The sequence below is a fragment of the Sturnus vulgaris genome, chromosome 3, assembly GCF_052056855.1.
Source record: "Sturnus vulgaris isolate bStuVul1 chromosome 3, bStuVul1.hap1, whole genome shotgun sequence".
NCBI classification, from domain to species: domain Eukaryota; kingdom Metazoa; phylum Chordata; class Aves; order Passeriformes; family Sturnidae; genus Sturnus; species Sturnus vulgaris.
In genome coordinates this window covers 16,022,799-16,043,058 of record NC_142245.1, presented here as the reverse complement: position 1 = coordinate 16,043,058, position 20,260 = coordinate 16,022,799, and the positions used below count along the sequence as shown (strand labels likewise).

At 47.5% G+C, this 20,260-nt stretch overlaps 1 protein-coding gene across 4 annotated transcripts in view; it reads left to right on the top strand.

The window, feature by feature from the left end:
* The first annotated feature begins 3,660 nt into the window (after window positions 1–3,660).
* Window positions 3,661–20,260, top strand: part of FOXN2 (forkhead box N2) — a 29,694-nt gene continuing 13,094 nt past the window's right edge. Inside the window, exons 1-2 of one of the 4 annotated variants that reach the window (XM_014877465.2) lie at window positions 3,661–3,770; window positions 14,997–15,547. In XM_014877465.2, the coding sequence (XP_014732951.1) occupies window positions 15,011–15,547 (537 nt within the window). In that variant the 5' untranslated portion in view covers window positions 3,661–3,770; window positions 14,997–15,010. Of the gene's footprint in view, window positions 4,664–14,996; window positions 15,548–20,260 lie in introns of all 4 variants that reach the window. The other 3 variants (XM_088161042.1, XM_088161040.1, XM_088161041.1) reach the window with 3 other exon arrangements.

The following is a 20,260-nucleotide window of genomic DNA, read 5'->3' as shown; positions in this document are numbered from 1 at the left end:
TGGGGCTCTCTGGCTCCCATAGCACACACCCATGGCATTGCACCTCTGGCATCCACCCCTCTGCTCTGCAGCAGTTCCCTTCTGGCCCCTCCCTGTTCTCCACACTCTTGGGTGCAGCCTAGGAGCACTGAACGTGTACTGAGCTTTAGATGACAGCTCGGGTGAGGAGGTGCTTTCATGGTGCTGGGTGGCACAGGTCAGCTGATGTGTCCCTTTGAGGATCCCCACTGTGCCCTCTCCTCTCAGGAGAAGGAAATTACAACTTCCAGGAGGCAGGTGTTATCTTCCCAGTGGGCTTGTGCTCCACATAACAGGTTTGGATTACTGTCTTCTGCGCTCAGAGAGTCTTCTCCCGGATGCCCCTCTTCATCCATATCTTGCACTGAAATTAGAGTGGAGATCTGAGGATATTGACCCTGACATAGGAGAGACGGAAAGCCCGATTTTTTTGCCCATAGTAGAAAACAATCCAAACAACAAAAATGCTTCATGTTTTTCTGGTTTTTCTCTCTTGCATTCAACCACCTGTGGTGATGGCAAATCACCCAGAACCATGGCTGTGCCCTGAAGGGGAGAGGACAGCCAGCCTCTGGCAGGAGGCAGGAAGGAGGGCTGCAGTGATGACAGCTGCCTTGGCAAAGCAGGCACGGCTGTCCTTCAGTGGGCAGGACATTCGAGGACAGCCTGGAGCAGGGCCAGGAGACACCAGCAGCCTCTGTGAGCGTGTCTTGGCTCAAAGCAGGAGGTGACAAGGGTAGGGTGGAGGGCACCTCCTGCCACCTCCTCAGCACCTGCCTCGGGGTCTCTGCAGCCCATCTTCCCCACACCTCCTGCTTCAGGGGCTGCAGGAGGTGCTGCACGGACATCCTGGGGAGCTGTGCAGAGACCCACACCAAGTACCATGACTAATGTCCGTCCCACCTATTTTAAAGGCCTGTGTTGGAAAATAGCACCACGACCTTGTCATCTTTATTGGATGAGTTCTGCTTTGCTTGGTTGCTGTTTTGCTGTAGGTTTCCCTCCGTAGCTCTGAGTTGCAAACTAAGAGGGAGACCAAGGCGGTGTGTGAGCTCAGACTGCCAGCAGCCACAGGCCTCCCCTGTGGGACAGGGGACATTGCAGGAAAAAAATGAGTGAATGCCTTCAGTATGAAATGTGGGAACAAGCAGCTTTCAGGGATTCTGCACAAAACACCTTGGCAGGGCGTCCTCCACGCTGTGGCTCTCCAGCTTCTTGGAGGAGATCTAATGCACAACAGGATGACACCGGTGGCCTTGGCTCTGCTCGATGCCCTCCACCACCTGCTCCTTCTTGCTCTCAGCAATCAAATGCAGAATTCAGCAGGGAAAATGGATCATGATGAGGAAGCAGGGATCAAATGTGGTGCAGACATTGAGGAGAGACAAACACACTTCCCTTGACCATCTGGTTGCTGCTTGGGCACTAAGTGAGGCATCCTGATGCTCATTGAGGTCAGGAATCAGTACTGGCAGGGACAAACATCAGGAGAGGTGTGAGTGTAGCCCTGATGACTAAAAAATTCTCTGCACCCCACTATGCCAGGCCAGCTACTGCTCATCTAACCCTGCACAGAGAAGCTGTTGCTGCACTGCAACTGTACATGCATGGCTGGGAGGCTTAGCTCTGCCTACTGAGCCTTATGGGGATTACCAGGACATGAGGCAGAAAGTTTAAGCCTCCCTATGAGGCTGGACTTTCTTTTGTCCTCTGCCCCAGACGCACTGCTGCAGCCACCAGTGAGTTCACAGGCTGCCAAAGAGTGAAGGTGACTGTGGCTGGACCTGGAAATGAAGGGGAGATGCAGAAGGTGCTCCAGAAAACCTCAGATCTTGGTTACTGTCTCTGTTGATGAAAAATTGGTAGATTCGGAAAAAATGTAGTACGGTTTAAAGCCAAAAAGACCTAGCATGGGTATGTTGAGGAGTAAAGAGAGCTGAGGAAGATAAAGGTGACAATGTTTTTCAGGAGGTGTAGAAACACTATTTTATTTGAAGTGTTCTTCTCCAAGTTGGTTTAAATAAAATGCTGGTTCAAAGGCCAAGTTTTATTTTTGTTTCTCTGAGGGGGTGTTGACTTCAGGGCACTTACAACTTATATCTTTTTAATTCTTGTTTCCTTTTGTGGTGGTTTTTTTCCAGTAAACTCGAAAGGGAGACAGAGCATGTGTTCCTACTGAACTCAGATTTCATTTTTAAGGGGTAAGTAGAAAGAACTTGTAAGCAGGCACACTTTAAGGGCCAGGGTGTAAATACAGTCAAAGGTTGAGAACAGACACCACCTTTGGTGGCCCAAAGGGAACCTTCCACATAATAAATTGAAGCTGGAGGGATCCTGGATTCAAACGTCTCTCTTTCAGGTTGCCGCCTAGCAGGGCAAAAGTCAGAGCAACACACCCTGATCCCAACGGGCAAACTGCTCCACTGGGCACTGCTCCTCCCTCTGCCAAGGCAGCTGAGGTGTGGGAAGCACACAAGGCATGCTGATGTGCACTTTCAGAGGAATTTAGGCAAAAGAGCCTCTTACAAGCAAAGCGTTGCTGGTACCAGCAGTGCTAGGTCTATTTTTAATGATTTGGGAATGGAGGATGCTTTCAGCAATACATAATTAATACAAGTGCACTTCTGTTGTCTGCCGAGAGGATAGGAATGCCATGGCTAACTTCTGAGGCTGAAAAAGGAAAAAGAAAAGGTTGAATGAATCATAACTCATTCCATCAGTGGAAATTAGGTAGGAGCTTAATGGAAGTTGCTGAGAATAATTTATTCTGATCAGAACTCTGTGGCTGGGCTCTGTTTCTGAAGCTGGTCATGCTTCATGGTGCAGCGGAAGGAGCCTCCCTGTCACTGATCCTCTGCCCTTGGGAGAATACCTGCTATAACCTTGAGCCTGATGAATCCTTACTCTTAAAAAAACCCCAAGAAGTTGTTCTCTGAAACCATTTCAAATAAAAAGAAGAATCAACCCAACCACTGGTTCCTCCTAACGTGGAGTGGGGGAAATTCCTTGAAAAATTCCCATCGTTCCTTAGAAATAAAATTACCACAAGTCATTACGAGGCAGGCTTCAGCCGTATCCTTCAGAAGGTGAGCAGATCTTGGGAAAGTGATTAAACTTTTTTTTTTTTTTGCAGTGGAAGATCAGCTCCGAAACGAGGCTTCTTCCTGCAAGTGACTTCCCGAGGTGCTCTTAATGATGTAAAACTTCAAGAGCGCGCAGGGCTGTCCAAGCCCGGTGAGCAAACAGCAGAGTTCTCAGCCTGGAAAGCTGAAAGCCAAAAGGATGAGCGGACGACAGTGCGCTAAAAGGCAGGTTGGCAAACACGGCGGCGGCGGCTTCATTTTTTATCAAGAGAATTAAAAAAAAAAAAAGCATGTAAGTACGTATAAAGAAGGTGAGGAAAGGGAAGTGAAACTAAAAGGAGAGTTTATGCATTTTTACTTTAAAAATTTTAAAATTTAGAAAGTGTTGTGTTTCTGGGGGGGGGACAGGGACCTTTCGGGGGGCGGGCGGAGCCGCTCTCACCCGCGGGGCGGCGGCGCTGCCAGGGGCGGCGCCGGCGGCGGCGGAGGCGGGAGCGAGGGAGGGCGGCCGGGAAGGAGGAGGCGGCAGGGGGGGCCGAGCTTGCTCGCGGTTGCCATGGGGAGCGGGAGGGCGGTGCCGCCGCCGCTGCGCAGGGAGCAGCTGCTCCCTGACACATCCCCCCGCTGCCATATTGTGTCCGCCGCCGGCCGCGCGGCTTCATGACCGCGGTGAGTGCCGCCCGCGCCGCCGCCCCCGCGCCCCCACGCCTGCTCGGGCTGCTCCCGCGCCCTTTTCCCGTTTAGCTTTCGGCTTTTCCGTGGGTTTGGGGGGTGAGTTTTTTTTGTTTCCGACGCTCCGTCAGGGTTTCGTGGGGGAAGGGGAAAGCGCGGGGAGCGTGGCGGCGGGTCCTGCTGGTGCCGGGGGAAGGGGGGGCGGCGTGACCGGCGTCCCCTCATTCCCCGCGTCGGGACGAGGCGCGGAGGCGGCGCTTCCTCTCCAGCCGCTCTCGGTGGCGATGCGTGGGAAGGGGGGTCCCCACGCACCCCCTCCCTGCGGGGCCGTGTCCCCGCGGCTCCTCCTCCCGGCTCTCCGCGGGTGACCCCCCCTTCACCCGCTCCGCCGACGGGGCAAGCCCGCGCTTCCAGCTGGGACGACGGAAAACGCGGCCAGCGCGGCGCCGGGACCTGGGAGCGCGGCCCCGACGTGCCCTCGCCTCCGGGTCACCCCTATGAGACTCCGGCGCTTCGTTCGGTGAAATAAAGGCGCTCTCGGCGGTGTTCCGCCGCGCCGCGCTGTCCCGAGCCGGCGGGAAGCCCCCAGGGATGTGCAGAGGGTCTGTGGCTTCCAGAGGTGGGGCCAGTGTGGGAGAGGCGCTCCGGGGTTCCCGCGTTTTGGGGTGAAATCCAGGAAACGGCTGGCGAAGTGCTCGAGGTCAGGCTGGGATCTGCACGTGGCCCTTCGGAGATTTTCCATCTTTTTCGGGATTTTTTGGGTGAAGTTGGGCGATGAGTTGGTGGCGGCAGCGGAGCAGCATCCCACTGCCTTCCTGCCTTACTCCTGCTTGGACACACCGGCGTGCTTGGTGCTCAGGTTCTGTGGGAGCGGAAACTGGCTTTTGTTGGTAAGGGTTTGGATTATGACAAGGCTCAAACAAAGAATAAAAGGAACAAAGAAATAAAATAAACCCTGAAGAGGACCCAATAAACTTATGTTCCCGCCGTGGTGCCTGCCTGTAGATGGATGCTGTATGCTAAACGTGGAGTTAAACATGCTGAATTATGGTGGACTTAAATGCTTTGAAAGCGATTTGATTAGCTTTGTGCCTAATCTATGAAATCAAGATAACTTTATATATAATTTATTATGTATATACGTGCATATATGCATACACTCTCCAGATCTTGTTATTGGTGGGCTTACACTTAGACAAATTTAGTAATAGCTGAGTTGTAATATATTGATATGTGAATCATTTACCTTCAGTTTTGTTTCTTGGATTTGGGTTTTTTCCCTCCCTCCTTAAAGTCTGGTGGGATGCTACATGCAAGAAAAATTCAGCTGGCATTATCTTATGTCAGGAAACTTGAACTAGTTTGAAGGTTTCTGGTTGTTTTTTTTTTTTTTTCTTGGCAGGTGCCAACTCACATTTCCCAAGCTCTGCAGAAGGTAGTTGGACAGAAGTCTGAACTGAAAGCTCTGTGGTAGCAATTAGTGCAGCACAGGGCCTGATCTGATGAACTTAGCCAGGTGCCCGGGTGTGTTATCTCTGAGCTCAGCCGCGCACTGCTGCAGCAGATCAGCTTCTGCTGGGGGCTCACTTGAGTTCAGCTGTGCCACTGAACTTTTGTAGAAGTAGAGAAGAGGTGGTGATTCTCACTTTGTGTGTTTGAGTTGCCTGAAATGCCTATAGGACTGTCCTCTTAGTATTTTTTTTTTTTTTTTTTTTTTTTTTTTTTTTTGTTATCAGATGTGCCCATAAACTGAGCAGTGCTGCTGTACATGGTGTTTACTCTTGCAGACTGTGGTGGAGATGCTGTGTTGGCTGCTCTGCAGGTCCTGAAGGGAGCTGGAGGCACTGGCCCTGTATCAATCCGGGCATGTGGCCCTGAGCATTCTCAGTGACCTTGCTGGAATAAAACTTGGTTGATGTCTTTGTTGGCAGTGTCTAGACCAGAGGATGAAGTTGTGGCCTGCTTTGGGTGCTGCTGTGGCTGGGCTGAAGGACCTCCTCAGAGATTTTCAGTCCAGAATTAAGATATTTTTTGTCTAAAAGGGGCACCAACCAAGCAGTGTACTGCCTCAACAACTCCAGCCCCCACAGAATTTCTGCTTGAGGAGCCTTTCAGTGTCCTCTAGAGAGCTTGGGATTGAAGGCACCAGCATTGTCAGCAACTCTCTGTGTCGGGACGTGCCAGTCCAGTAAGTAATGGAGCAGATAGAGGTGTGTGTGTAGTGGCCCTGCTAAACGAGAAGTACTGCCTGGCAAGTGAGTGGAGTGCCTTGGAAAGAAGATAGAGGCTTAGGGACGTGTCAGGCTGATCTTTGCCGTCTTTATTAACCATAGGCTCTGTTCTACTCAGTGCAATAGACTTGAAAACCTGACATGTTGAGCAAAAGCAAACTCTCCTGGTGAATGAGATAGTTTGGCATCTGAAGATGCTGTACGTGGGTATAATTTGAATTGGTAAGAAAGCCATACAGTTCTCGTGCAGAGCTATTGGTTCTCATAACAGCAGCAGAAGTTTTTATGTTGGTTTCGTTGGGGTTGTAATTCCACCTTTCTGCCCTGGCATCTCTCCTTACCTACTCCTTGTTGGGGTTAAAAGGAGCTGGTATTTATGAGAGGAGGTACCTCAGGCTCTCAAGAAGTCTTTTTACATGTGCAGGTTTGTGATACCTTATCAGAAGGAGCTGCACAGAGGGATTATAGCCAGCGAGGTGGCAGAAAGGGTGGGCGTTGGGAGGAGTGATAGTGTGCCCACAGCCACCGCTGCCACGCATCTCTTCATGATGTTCCATGCTTTGGGATAATCTTACTGCACTACTGTGGTGCAAATCGAGCTGTGTGAAACTCAGCTTTCCTTGCCTGGCTGCAAATGGATGAAAAGCAGCCTCTAGTCCCTGTAAGTAAATGGCTGTCAGCAGTCTGGGTGAATGCTCACTACCTTTTAGCAGAGGTGTGACTTGTGGGTTATTCCCTTTGGCTCTTTGAGCGTTTGCAGTTCCTCCCATCCCGGTAAATGAGTGCATTTTGTGCTGGCTCATCTGTAGGATGTCACTGCACTGATGGTAACTTTTCCTGAGGGAGGTAGATGGAGGCATTGGGTGCCTCATCCCAGTGTCTGTGTTGCCCTGCTCCACAGCTGAAATGGTGTTGGGCAACTTCCTGCACCGTGGCTGCTCTGGTGGCTCCAGATGACTCACGGCAGCACCCAGCTCTGCTCTCAACAAGTGCTCACTTGCAAACCCTGTCCACACGGGGAGGCTCACTGTGGCTGCAATGTGGGGTGTCTCTTTCCAGATCCGATGGCTCCCTTGTCTCGCAGGGAGAACACAAGAACCCCCTGAGATGCTGCCTCACTTTTCTCCTGGCTGTATCTTTCTTTGTGTGTGTTTGTTTCCTGTCACGTTACACCTGCTGATTTGGTGATGGCGAGCTCTCCATCTCATCCTCACTGTGCTGGGTGAAAAGCATGCAGTGATGTTCCATAGTGCTTCCAAAATACAATTTAGGTCAACAAGAAGAGACAGCTCACTGTGCTTGGGTAATAAATTACATGGAATGGAAGAAGTACTGCCTGATGCCAGCCAGCATCTTTGACCCCTGGTACTCTGCTGGCTCCCTGTAAAACATTATGGCTGTGGAAGCAGGAGGGTTGGGTCACTCCAGGCTGGGAGAGTGCTGCTGGATGCTCAGTGCTGGCCTGTGTGGTCAGCAGCTGGGAAACACAGCAGCTGTGTTTGGGGCAGGAATACCCATTTTATTGAGTGGTTGCTCAGGGGGACCAGGACCATTTTAAGAGAAGCCTGGAATTTGTACAGATAGGAATGCTTATACTGAAAGTCAATGCTGTGGATTTTGACCCCTTTTTTTTTTTTTTTTTTCTTTGCCAAGTGCATTCAAAGTTTTTTCCCATTATGTTCAGACTAGATTTAGCACTCCCTACTTTTTCCTCAAGGGTTTGAGAATGTTAGGGACTCCATTAAATTGACTACTGCAGGCATCATCACTCACCCCTACTCTTCTGCACACTCAGTCTTCGTGTCTTCTCTCAGGTTATTTTCAGGGCATTCCTATCTTGCGGTTTGTTGCTACTTTTAGTTTCCCAGTTGAAGTGTGGTCCCGTGCTTGCTTTCTTTTCAACAGTGTCACTGGCTTTTGTTGTGCTTAGATTTGGGGCAAGGGCATGGTTGCCTAAAAGCCGAGTACTGGATATGAAGAGAGCTCAGCACCTGGAAAAGTTTTATGAAGTAGAGCTGAAGGAGTAGTAGCTGGGAAGATGCCTGGGAAAGTTTCATGAAGTAGAGCTGAAGGAGTGGGAGCTGGAAAGCTTTCTGCTAAGCAGCAGCCACTCATCCCTCATCCTCTGCTCTGTGAGGATCACCCTCACATCAGTTATCAGCCAGTTTGGCTTGGTTTAGGGATGTCGAGTAGTCAAAAGTAGGAGGGTTTTTTGCTTGCTTGCTTGCTTGTTTAAACAGAAAGTCGAATTCCACACCGGTGGAATAAAATTAAAAGCAATGGAGGGCAGCACATTGAAGAGCATTACTTTGCCTTCCTTGGGCTCTGGAGGAGAACTTGCACTTTAGGAGCAGGAGCTGGGAAGCAGCAAGTGGGAACAGCTTTGCAGTCACGAAGTTGTACTGGTAATGTGGTTTTGTGATACAGCTCCAATGGTGCTTTCTAGTTAAATCTTGCAGAGGGGTCACTTGGGGTAAAGCTTCAAGTTGTTGGTTTGCACTGGAAATCAGGTACTTCTAAGGCTGAAGGAGGCAGAAAAGCTGTACGGAAAAGATAGCTTTATATTTACTAGCACTGGAAAATCGGTACTGAGAGCAGCTGAAATGTAGCTATGTTCACTTCTGTTTCAAGAGGTGGTAGAGAAACACACAGAAGGGTTACCCTGGAACGGGAATTAGCATCAGAATTATTTTGCAAGTTACTTGCTCAGATGGCTTAATTGTGAATATATCAGTGGTTTACTTTTTTTTTTTTTTTTTTGCGTTTTAGTCCACTTAGCAAGCTCAGTATTGAATTTAAGGAAGATGACCCATAAGCATCTCTTGAATAGCTTGAAAAGCTATTGACTGTAAAGTTTCTTTCTTGAAAGCAGTTATTTCCCTCCCTTCCCCTTCTTGTGTCTCACCAAAGGTTTTTCTTAATAGTTTAGATTTCACTGCTTGTTTGGGTGTCGGTTTTTTAAAAAAATTATTATTTTCATATCCCAATTTCTTTGTTAGACTGTTTTTATGTGCATATTTTAAATCTGATGCACAGTGAGCTAGGTCCAACAGTGACTGCAGCCTCTGGAAAAGCTTCACGTTTGCAAAGTCTCTGAAGGCAGCAGTGGAATGAATGTCCCAGAGGCTCTGGGCTGTGTACAGGGTCTGAACTGGGGTCAGGGCATGTCTGAGTTCACGTATCATTCTTCTTTCAGATATTTGTGTTAAACGCAAACCCACTTGTGTGTGTATATGTGTGCATTTAATTTAAAAAATTATGAAAAAAGTTAGATGAAATCTTCATTTTGCTCCCTGCCCTTTCCTAGGCTATGATAGGGGTTCGTTTAATCCCTTCCCTGTTGCATGATTTCTTAACTTTTCTTAATATTGGACCTTTGAATTGGTTTTCATTACTTTTTTCCCCACCCTGCCTTTAATTATATCACAGGATGTGGGAGAACGTTGACATGAGAGAGGCTTGGAAGTATTTCCACAAATCCCTGGAAAACCTCTCTTCCCCTTTGACTCCACCAATGCCAAGGTTCAGATGAATCCACTGAGCTTATGGCTTGTCCAGTCCTTTGGTTGGTTGGTTTTATTTTCAGTCTGGATTTAAGAAGGTGATAAAAGCCTTTCTAATGTTTTTTTGAACCCATTATTTTTAATTTTCCTCTGCTTTGCAAGCCAGGAGGAGTGGGAAGAGCCCTGCTTGCTGTAGGTGCTGCCCCAGGGAGCATCTCTGGGTGTTCTTTGTCACCCAGGTGTTCATCTCTTCCACAGACACTGGGTCCCAGCTTGCTGAAATCTGTGACTGAGAGGTGGTTTTATCCTCAGAAGACTGTAATGCCTTTAGTTGTCTTGGATACGTGACATCATATAGTGTTATAATCAAATATAGGCTTTCTCAGGGCTGGGGGGGAGGATCTCAGCTGACCTCCAGCAGGCGTGTGAGGTGTGCAGGGCACGGGCAGCCTGAGACAAAGGAGATGAGTGGGGGGAAAGGTTGAATTAGAAGGAAGCAAAATGGTTTGGTGTCGTCCTTTTAATTCTCCTGGTCAGGCAGATGGGTGCCTTTATTGATGGGTTTGCATTAGTTGTGCCAGGATTTTTTTTTCTTTTCTCTTCAACATGCAAAGACTTGTAGTTGGTCCTGTGCTACGTGCACAATGACTTGGAAGTTTATCCACAGTTTGGATAGGTGAGCAGTGACAGTCATTTATTTGTCTAATTCTTGGGCTGTTTTTGACAACACACACCAATGTATTTAATCAGGATAAGCCCTTACGCTTCTTGTAGATGCAAGGGAATATGAAAAATCAATAGAGGAGTTTGCTATTGGTGTAGTTATTTGCATGCAAAAGCACATACCAGTTGTCTTAAATATTCTTACAGACTGTTTGTGTCAGGACAGAAGTTGTGTGTGAAGCACATCTGCCACGCTCTGTAACTAGGGCTGCACACCCTGAGCTTGTTGTGGAAAGAGTGGGTGCAGAGCTGCTGTCATTAAGTGTGATATGGCTGAAAATCTTTTTTCCTGGATAAAAATTATGTTCCACTACTCAGACTTGGGCAATGCATATGCATGGTAAGATTTTATTTTTTTTTTTAAAGGAGGGAAATCACTGTTGGCAGGCTCCAGGTCTTCCCACTATTAGCAGAGGTGACCTAGTTGCTTGGCTGGTCCTGCAGAAATAAAAAGGTGCATTTAGTTGTGGAGAAGGTTGTCCTAACCTGGGGCACTGATGCTGTGCAGGTGCCAAAAGGGCACCTTTCATCTGCTGCCATGGTAAAGAAGGATCAAGCAGCCAGAGCAGCTCTGTTCTCATGCTACCTTGGCATGGACAAGGCTGTGGCATCTTCTGACAAAAAGGCTGAATTCTTTCTTGCCAGTTCAGTGAGTCCAAGCGTGGTGGCCACTGAAGTGATACCTGTATGCTTACACCTGCAATGCTGCTGAGTTTGGAGGAGGTCCCCATTGCTGGGATGGTGGCATCTGCTGCTGCTTTGTCCTTTATGCCTGGGTTCTGCTGGAGCTGAGACTTCTTCCAAGGACTGCTGCAAAATAAGCAAGCTTCCCTGCTTGCCTGAGAATATGCTCAAGTGGACTTCCAGTTTTGTTAAATGGTTGACCTTTATTAAAGGCTCTTTGTCGTCATTAAATGCTCACACATCAAAGCATTTGCTCCTGTGGCAGAACATAGCAATGCTCAAGGTCTTCCACCAAAATTCAGTCATGGGGGCGTTTGTGGGGCACACAAAGCTGGTTTAACCCAGATGTGCTCTGCTAGGCTGAGGACCTTTCAGTGCTCGTAACCTTTCCCAAACTTAGCTCTTCAGTGAGTTTGAGAGAAGGCTGCAAAAAATATTACCTTGACTTGCTGCCTTGATACACCTGCAGCCTTAATCAGCCCCTTCACATCTGGGCTCTGCTGCCTGGGTCGTGAGTGCTCAGTGAAGAACAGGTCTTCGCTGGGATTTGGGTTCTGGACTGGCATGGATAAGCAGGGAGGTCCTGGCTTTTATATGATGACAAAAATCAGACAGATTGTCTCTCTCACCTCTTTTCTGAGGCATCCTAACTTTTATTTGAGCAGCCTCAGTTGACTTGGCAGCTTTTTTATCTTCTTACCCTAGAATCATAGTTCTCTGTCTGTAATTACCATGCAAAATGATGTGCACCTCCACTGTGATACTTTGAGGGGTAAATGCTTTGGTTGGCCTTCCTTTTGAAGGTGCTAACAGGATCCTCGAGTTCCTTAGGATTTGGATGCATGAGGCTCTGCTTCCAGTTGGAAGTGTTAATACCAGCGAACAGCAGTGTGCTGTGTCACTGTACTCGTTGGGAGGGGTAAAACACATGGGCAGAGCACAAACTCTTCCATATTTTTCAGAGGTGTGCTTAAAGCATATTATTTTTGCATTTGCCTGGCTGGAGGTTGCCTTCTGGCTCTGCTTACAGGGCTGGGGCTGTCCCCATGGGAATTATCAAAACATCTACACTGGAGAGCTGCTTCTGTGCTCTTTCCTTCTCACACTTTGCTCTCCTTGCTCTTACTGGGGTTTTTCTGCTGGGTCATCCCTGGGCACAAAACCCTGCCAGCTTGCAGCAAAGATGGCTTTGGTGAATCCCGTGACCCTTATGTGAAACATTAAACCCCAAATATTGGAAGTGATGATCTTGAAAATGACAGCTTGGAAGCTGTGCTCTCACAGTTGTGTTGGCTTATAGGCAATCAGAGCACACATGGAAGAAAAAATCGTGGATTTTGGATGTCATTAAAGGTCTGTGTGAATGAAGAGGGGTTCTGGAGAGCACACAAGCTGACCACTTGTGTGCCTTTACTTATGCTCCAGTGGCACTGATGTCCCTCCCGTGATTTTATTTTTTCTTATTTATTAGTTGATAATAGTCTAATATGGCCTTTATAGAAAAAATATGACCTTTCTAGAAAAAAATAAATTAATTTCTGATGTGTTCATGTAGAAGGTATGTGAGGTGGTGAACTAGGATGAGAAGGTAATGAGATGTGGATTTTTGCAAAGCATCTACTAAGAGAAATACGACACTAACCTATATTATTTACTCTAAGTATGTTATCTGCAAATAATTTTTATTTTCAAGTAGGGCATTAAATATACTAATGATTCTCTGCTAAAACATAGTAGCATGCAAACAAGTAGTGCAGTGACACCACCACACCACAAAGTCTACCTTATTATAAGTGCTGGCTTAATACATTGTTGTATTTTTCCCTTATTTTTCTGGGAAGACTGAGCGTGCCCAGGCCAGTTTTGTGTTGAAAACAGACTTTATTGCCCCTTTCCCCTAAGAAATGAGTACAGTGACCTCAGACTTACATGTGTGTGTCAGCATGTCCATGTTCTTGATCTGCCATGCTGAAAGAAGATTTGTAAAGGGAGATTTCATGTAACATGAACTGAGAGCTAAAATTACCAAAACACGGCTGTGAGGTGTAAGCTCCTTTGTAGCTGCCTGAAGAGGTGCTGAACAAGGGGGCAAAGTTAATCACTATAAAGAGAACAGAGCAACTCGAGTTGCAGCAGAATTGGGGTTTGTCTCATTGTATGAATTTTATCACTAGCTCTTTGTTGTTTTTTTAATTTGAGAAAGGACTGAAGAAGTGACATGAGCATATGTGTATATGGCTGTGTTTAAGGCCAGCCATCGCTTACTGCCAATATAAATCTGCTCTGGTGCCTTGGGGGAGAAGTAAATTGTAAGGAGAGCAAAGCTATTCTTGACCAGCTATTTGAGCAGCTCACTTTGCTTTATTTTTTTTTTCTTTTTACTGACTGAGCTGGTAGTTAATCATACTCATCACTGTACTTAATAGAAATAGGAAACAGAAAATAAAAATTTAATGGGTATTTTCCAGCACTGCTGCTGGTAAGCATAAGTGCAGGTGCTGTTGTCAACACACTTTTGCAATAGCTGGTGCAAGAGTGTGTGAGCAGACAAAGAGAGGAGTAAAAATTGCTGGTGGGAAACACGGTGTGTTTCCTGGGGGAGGCACAAAATCTGCACCTCGTGACTGCCTGGCACCAGGCAGGGGCTGGCAGGACTGGGGAGCATAAAATGGGTTATCCTGTTGCCTTTCTGTGTCTCCACATCACTCCTCCGTTGCAAGTCTCGCTCCCCTTCTCCAAAATAAAGAGGCTGGGCAGTTCAGAGCTCACTGGGGCTGGGGGTGGCAGAGCCAGGCAGTGGACTCTTGGTAGGAGAAGATGCAAGTGCAAGGAGACAAGTGTTTACTGCAAACTGGTGTAGGAAAACATCCAGTGAGTGTGTCGAGCTGTCTGGTGAGATGTGATATGGAAACTGTTCTCATCTTGAGCTCTGGCACTGGGACCTGGAGCATGAAACCAGAATGACAGTGCTGACAGGGATATGGAATGGGGTTTGGGTTTTTCTTCGGTTGTTTGGTTGGATCTTTTTACGGTTAATAGGAACCTCAGCTTTGCTCTGTGCTATTTACAGCTGTGAAATGCATCCATAGCTGAAGTGTCTTATGTCTATAGTGTACATGTGTGTACATATACACCCCCTACATCTGTAAATTGCTCACATCAGCAGGAAAAAAACAGCTGTTCTCATAGCATGGTTTGCTAGAAGACCCCTTTTAAAACTCTACAAGCAAGGTGGTTTCTGTTAGTGTAATGCCTCTAAAGCATGGGTAACCTGTTAGACCGTGCATTGATGGGCAGTGTTTTATAGATAATAGTGTTTTAATTGGGGTTTTAGTGTTTTGTTGTTTTGGGGTTTTTTTTTTATCTTAGTGGTGAGCCATTGTTCCTGCAGGTCTGGGCTGCCACCCCAGCGGTTGGTCCCTTCCTGTTGAGAGGTGGTCCCAGCACACTCTGCTGTGCAGGGAAGCCAAGGTTAGGACAGCAAACCCTTGCAGGAGGGGAAAAAGATCTTTGGGATCCAGGTAATGAACAGATGGGCTGGCCAGATCTTCCTCTGGTAGAAACAGGCAGCAGCACTTGGGAATGACTGTGACTTGTAGGGGGTTATAAAGATATCATTTGCACTGAGACTACAACAGACTTTATGCTGATTTAAGTTTTGCAATTCCTTTTTCACTCATTGGACACCATAGGCAAACACTGTTAAACAGGGTCAGTTTACAGTATGAGTAACTTAAGAGTTAATGTGAGAGCTGAATGGGTTAGATACTACCTGTTAAGGTTTTTTCCAGGTTTCAGGTGTTGACATGAAAACAGCTATTATTTCTGTGTTGGAATTGGTGTTTCTAGATAGATACAGCAGTTCCCAGGTGCTTTCCATAAGCTCTGCTATAAACCAAGGGAAGTTAGCACATGCTCATGAGTTTACTGGGAGGCTCCTGCTGGACCTTGGCTCTCACCAGTGGCTTCAGTGTTTGTGCACAGCGTGGGGATGGTGCAGCCCCACACTTGGGTTTGGGGGGCTCCTGCTGAACGTCATTGTGGTAGTTTGCAACGATTTCTGACCATCTCCTTTGTTGCAGACCACTCAAGCTAAATGGGTCCAGTCACTGGGATGACTCCGGATAAGAAAGCTGAAACGCCCGGAGCAGAAAAAGCCGCAGGACTACGGCAGTGCCATGGGGTGGGCAGCCTGCCCGACGCGGGCGACGCCGGCAAGCCAAAGGCCACTGTGGTGGACAGAGATTCAGCAGATGATGAGCTCACAAATTTGAACTGGCTGCACGAAAGTACTAACCTGCTAACAAACTTCAGCCTCGGCAGCGAGGGCCTTCCAATTGTTAGCCCCTTGTATGACATCGAGGGTGACAGTGTGCCATCCTTCTCGCCATCCTGCTACCAGAACCCTGAGAAAAAATCCTCCACTTCCAAACCTCCTTACTCTTTCAGCCTTCTCATTTACATGGCGATTGAGCAGTCCCCCAACAAGAGCTTGCCAGTCAAAGAGATCTACAGCTGGATCCTGGACCGCTTCCCCTACTTTGCCACGGCCCCCACCGGCTGGAAGAACTCGGTCCGACACAACCTCTCCTTGAACAAGTGTTTCCGAAAGGTGGAGAAAAGCCATGGCAAGGTGAGACCTGGCAGGAGGGAGGTGGAGCGAGTTTGAAATTCAGGGAGAAATGGAGAAGATTCTGTTGTTCTTAAGCGCATTTTGTTTGGGTTGTTTTCACCCCCGTGTGTCCTCTTAACACTTTATTTGCAGATGGAGGTGGTTTGGAAATGCTGCTTCAGGAATGACAAAAGTCACTGGGTTTTGTTGTTTATTGTTGACTGGGTACACCCAGCTGTGGTGCATCCTCTTTAAATCTAGCACACATGCAATTGCAGAGAACTCTTGCTTCCATTTACTTACAATTTTGTTAGCCTGCAATAACCAGCCTGAAATTTCAAATAACTCTCCCAGGAATTCTTCTTGATGAAGCCTCTTAAACTAGTTCTTTCTCTATTTTCCAGTGCTGAAACTGTGGACTATGTTCCTCCTTCCCTGCTTTTCCAGCATGGCCATGGCTGCAATTGGCAAGCAGAGGAGACTGTGGGATAGCAGGCAGGGAAGCTGGTAGTAGGGGTGTTCCCCCCCTGGGTGCAGATGTGGTCCTCTGCAAGGTGCCCTTGCTTGTGGGCACACTGGATATATGTGGCCAAGTGTTCCTCAGTCCAACAGCTTTCTCAAATATTAAATTGACTCTTCCACTTGTGATCTCCTGTTACACTTAGCACAGCTCTAGCTTTCCAATAACCATATTAATTCCTGCATTTAATGGACTGTAATGCTTTAACATATGTCATAAGATGTGCATCTCTGTGTAGTGCAGACACACTTCTTAGTGTCAAGGATACTCCTTTCTGCACAAGTTCTTTCTTCTTATGATTCATATGATTTTACTAGTGACTTTCTTCCTCCCTCTCTCATTCCCCATCTTGTTTCTCAAAGAGGTGGCTCTGACTTAAATAAACTAACAAACCACATACTGAAAGTCAACAGACAAGTCCTGTGCTTGGAGGTCAGACTTGGTGGTAGCAGGCTTGTTATCAGAAATGCCTGCAATGCTTGGAGTGCTTGACAAGCTCTCGCTGTAGAGAGAGGTCCTGGAGCTGTGTGGGCATTGGGGAGGACTGCCTTGGACTGATAGGACTGAACATCACTGCTTCTCAATATTCCTGCTTCTGCATTAAATTATTAGGGTGTTTTCACAAGCAGCAGCTTTGCCCTAAAAAAAGTGACTTTTTATTGCAATGTGGCAAGTACATTAACTGCCCCATTTCAGAATTCTGCTGAGTATTAGGATGGGCTCTTAAAGTGGCTCAAGGTGCTGTAATGGGGTAACTGAGATGCTCAGATGTCCCTGTGTGGACAGCTGGATCTAAGCAGGGACCACACGCTGCTGTAGGTGACAAAAGTGCTGTTAAAGGCCTGGGTGGCCCTGTCCAAGGACAGTGACATGAGTTTCAGAAAAATTAAGGCAGGAAAGGGAAATCTAAATTGGTATGAGTTCTTCTGTCTGTAGATCTGCCCTTAAATGTTCTGATGTTTTCCAGCCTCATGGGTTAGGAGTTACCTGTCTTGGCATTTGGGTGGCAGGAGCTTGGCACTGCCTGGTCCCCTGCTTACCCTGGCATCTCCATGAGTATTACTGGGCTCAGAGGGTGGCTTGCTGCTTGATGTGACATCTCTAGTAAAGAGAGCAAAGTGCAGAATATCTCCCACTGCTGCTAGCAAGGTGATGCTGATGTGCTCTGTCAGTGGTTTCCCAGGGCTCCAGAAATTGCACAGTTCTGTAGTTCTAAAGAACAGAAACTGCACTTACAAAAAAAAACCAAAAACCAAGAAACCAAAACCAGAAAAGTCCCTCCTGAAACTTTGCTGAAGCTTCCTCATTTCTAACAAACAGCAGTTCAATCTTTACCCTCTACCCTGCTTCGAAAAGGACCAGGTGAAGGTACTGCTCCAAATTCTTCCTGCAAAATAAGTCTGTGCACACAGCAGCATGCCTGGACCCCTTGGGAGTTGATTTGGCAGGTGATGGAAATGCTGCGGACCTCTTTGGATAAGCTCCTCAGGTGTCATGTCTTGGAGCAAGCAGCAGTTGTTCACAAGCTTATTTTGCTGATCCTGTTGCCTGTAACCATGTGCTAGCCATGCCTCTAGGTGCTTTCCTGAAAGGGCAAGATGATTTTGTATTTTTTTCCTCTTTTTTCTTGGTTAATAGCATTTTGTAGTTCAAAGGGAGCACGCAATCAGCTTTCTCCTATCCCAAGTGCCCATGGAAGCAGAAAGGTCCGTGGCATGTTGTGTCAGAGGAGCCTGGTTTATTTGGTAACATCAGGATATGAAGGGTTTTAAAGCCTTTCTAATGAATCTGAGCTCTTGTGTTGGAAGAGTCTAAATGTCTGGCAGTGGGGGATGGATGGTCTGTGCCCCTGTGTCCCAGGGCAGGCTCTGCTCTCTGACACCTCCCTTGCTATTGCTGCTGGCTGTCAGCTCTTCGGGGTCAGGCAGCAAGAGAAGGAAGAGTCTGTCCTCATCTTTGCCGTAATGCTGATATTTTGTTTTGGATTGGAAGTGCACGTTGAAGGAAAACTGATTTTTTTCCCCCACTTAGCCCCCTAAGCTGCCACTGCAGGGCAGTTTCAGGACACTTGCACTGGACTCATTTTGGCTGGTGCTGACCTGGAGGAGTTGCTGCAGGAGAATGCTTACTGTGCCCTGGTGGCTCTGGGTGTTGTCCACAAGACCCTGCTGGAGCAGATCTGACCAGAACATCCAAGTCACAAACAGGTGACCCCTCAGCTCCAGCTCCCTTATTCTGCAGAGCTCTTTCCACCAGACTGTGCCCCATCATATTGCAGATGTAGCTCTTCGTGGTCATAGCTGTGGCTGATTGTTCTGTGTGTATATTTGCATCAGCCAGCTAAATACCTGCAGGGGTTCAGGGGTCTAGAACAGCATCCAGCAAAGATTGGGGGAAGACTGTCCTTGCTTGGACCACTGGAAAAAATTATATGTTGTGATTTTCTTTTAATGAGTGGTGCTGAAGGGAAAGTAACTGCTTTGAGACGCCTCATGAGCCAGCATTGCAGTCAACTTCTTGTGCCATGGGATCAGGATGGATGGACATCATCACTCTGCTAAAGTACCATTGCCTGCTCTGTGTGCACACAGAACACTGCTGCTGTATCTAAGTGGTGTGTCAAAGTTTGCCCCAGGTGACAGACCCACGAGCTGAAATACCCTTTCTTGTAGAGCTGCAGTCGAGAGCATGTCTGCAGTCAGCCAGTCAGATGAGATTTCCAGTGGGTCTCTCGTAGTGGTGGTGATGAACATCAAGGGGGTGATGCTGGAGCAGTCCCGGGGACAACTGCTTGCCTTCCAGTGTTCCTGCTGTGGCTCTGGTGCCCCTGAAGATACGGAGGTGTGACTGTGAGTCAGTGATCCTCAGAAGATGCAGCTCTTTGCATCTTAAGCACTGTCATGTTGCCTTGGGGCTGGGGAGAGAGGCGCCTACACTGTGACATTGCTTTTTTTGAGGGAGCAGCATTTGCTCCACAGCACAGGAGGACCTCCAGTGAAAAGGGGTTTGGGGCTGAAAGCCTTGAAGAGTCTCCCTGTTCTTTGCTTAGACTTGTTTTTATGATTACAGCATTGGAGATGGTTCATTAATTGATGCTGAGGAGAAGAGGTGTGAGGAGGCAGGATCAGCATCCACATCAAACATTAATTTGGCAGGCCTCTGCTTGTATGGATGTGGCCCTGCCACTGCTTCCTCTAGAGGCTGAGGGTTACAGGGCTTGAATATTTTCAACAAACCTCCTTTTCCTGGTAAATACGTGGTTTAGGATTTTGGGTTTTTTGTTTGTGGTTGGGTTGTTTTTGTGGTTTTTTTTGGTCAAGAGATGGTGATAAACAACCAGTGTAGCTTTTCAAATATTTGGGCAAAGAGCAGGGCAAGTCCCATCTATAAGCCTGTGGAGATGGGAGAGAGATTCCTTTTATGTGGTAAACCTTTTGGTGAATGTATTTTATACCTCCTTCCACACAGACAGTATTTTCCAGTGGTTCACCTTGTTCAGGTGGATGCAGCTGGTGAACACTGGCCCTACCTGATGGAGCCAGGACTGCTGCCCAGGTGTGAAGCTGATGGATGGACAGCTCTCAGCAGCACGGGGACATGTGCCTGCAGTGAGCCTGAGCCACCAGCACCAGCTGAGCTGCTCTGCTTTGGTTACTCGTTGGGCTTTGCTCACTGACTGGTGGGGGACTGTGGTGGGGTGATGGTAAATGACAAGGCTGGATCATGGCAGGCGTTGCATTTCCAACCCACATTTCTGTAATCCAGCCCTGAAATGCTGGGGGCTGGAAACTTACTGTCTGCAAAATAGCTCCAATGCTTCAAAACACAGGAATTATTTTCCATCCTTTATTTTTGCCTAGGTAAAATCCTGCAAGTCAAATTAGAAACATTAGAAAGATGCAGAAAAGGTGATATACCAAAAAGTAATCTCAGAACTACATGATTGCCCCTGTTTTGAGTTGCAGAGTAAGAAGAGCCTGGTGGCCTCTTTTCACTGACTCTGGAGGCATTTTTCTTTAGATCATAACTAAAAGTTACACCTACATTTCATTCCAGCACTTGGCTCACAGTTGAAATGAAATACTAACCTCCAAAGGCAATTTAGCATTTTAGAGTGTCCTGAATTAGTCCTTGCTAGGAGGAATGGCACACTCTGTTCTGGCTTGTTTTAAAGATGATTCTGTGGCATTTCCAGCTCCAGCTGTGGCAGGCTT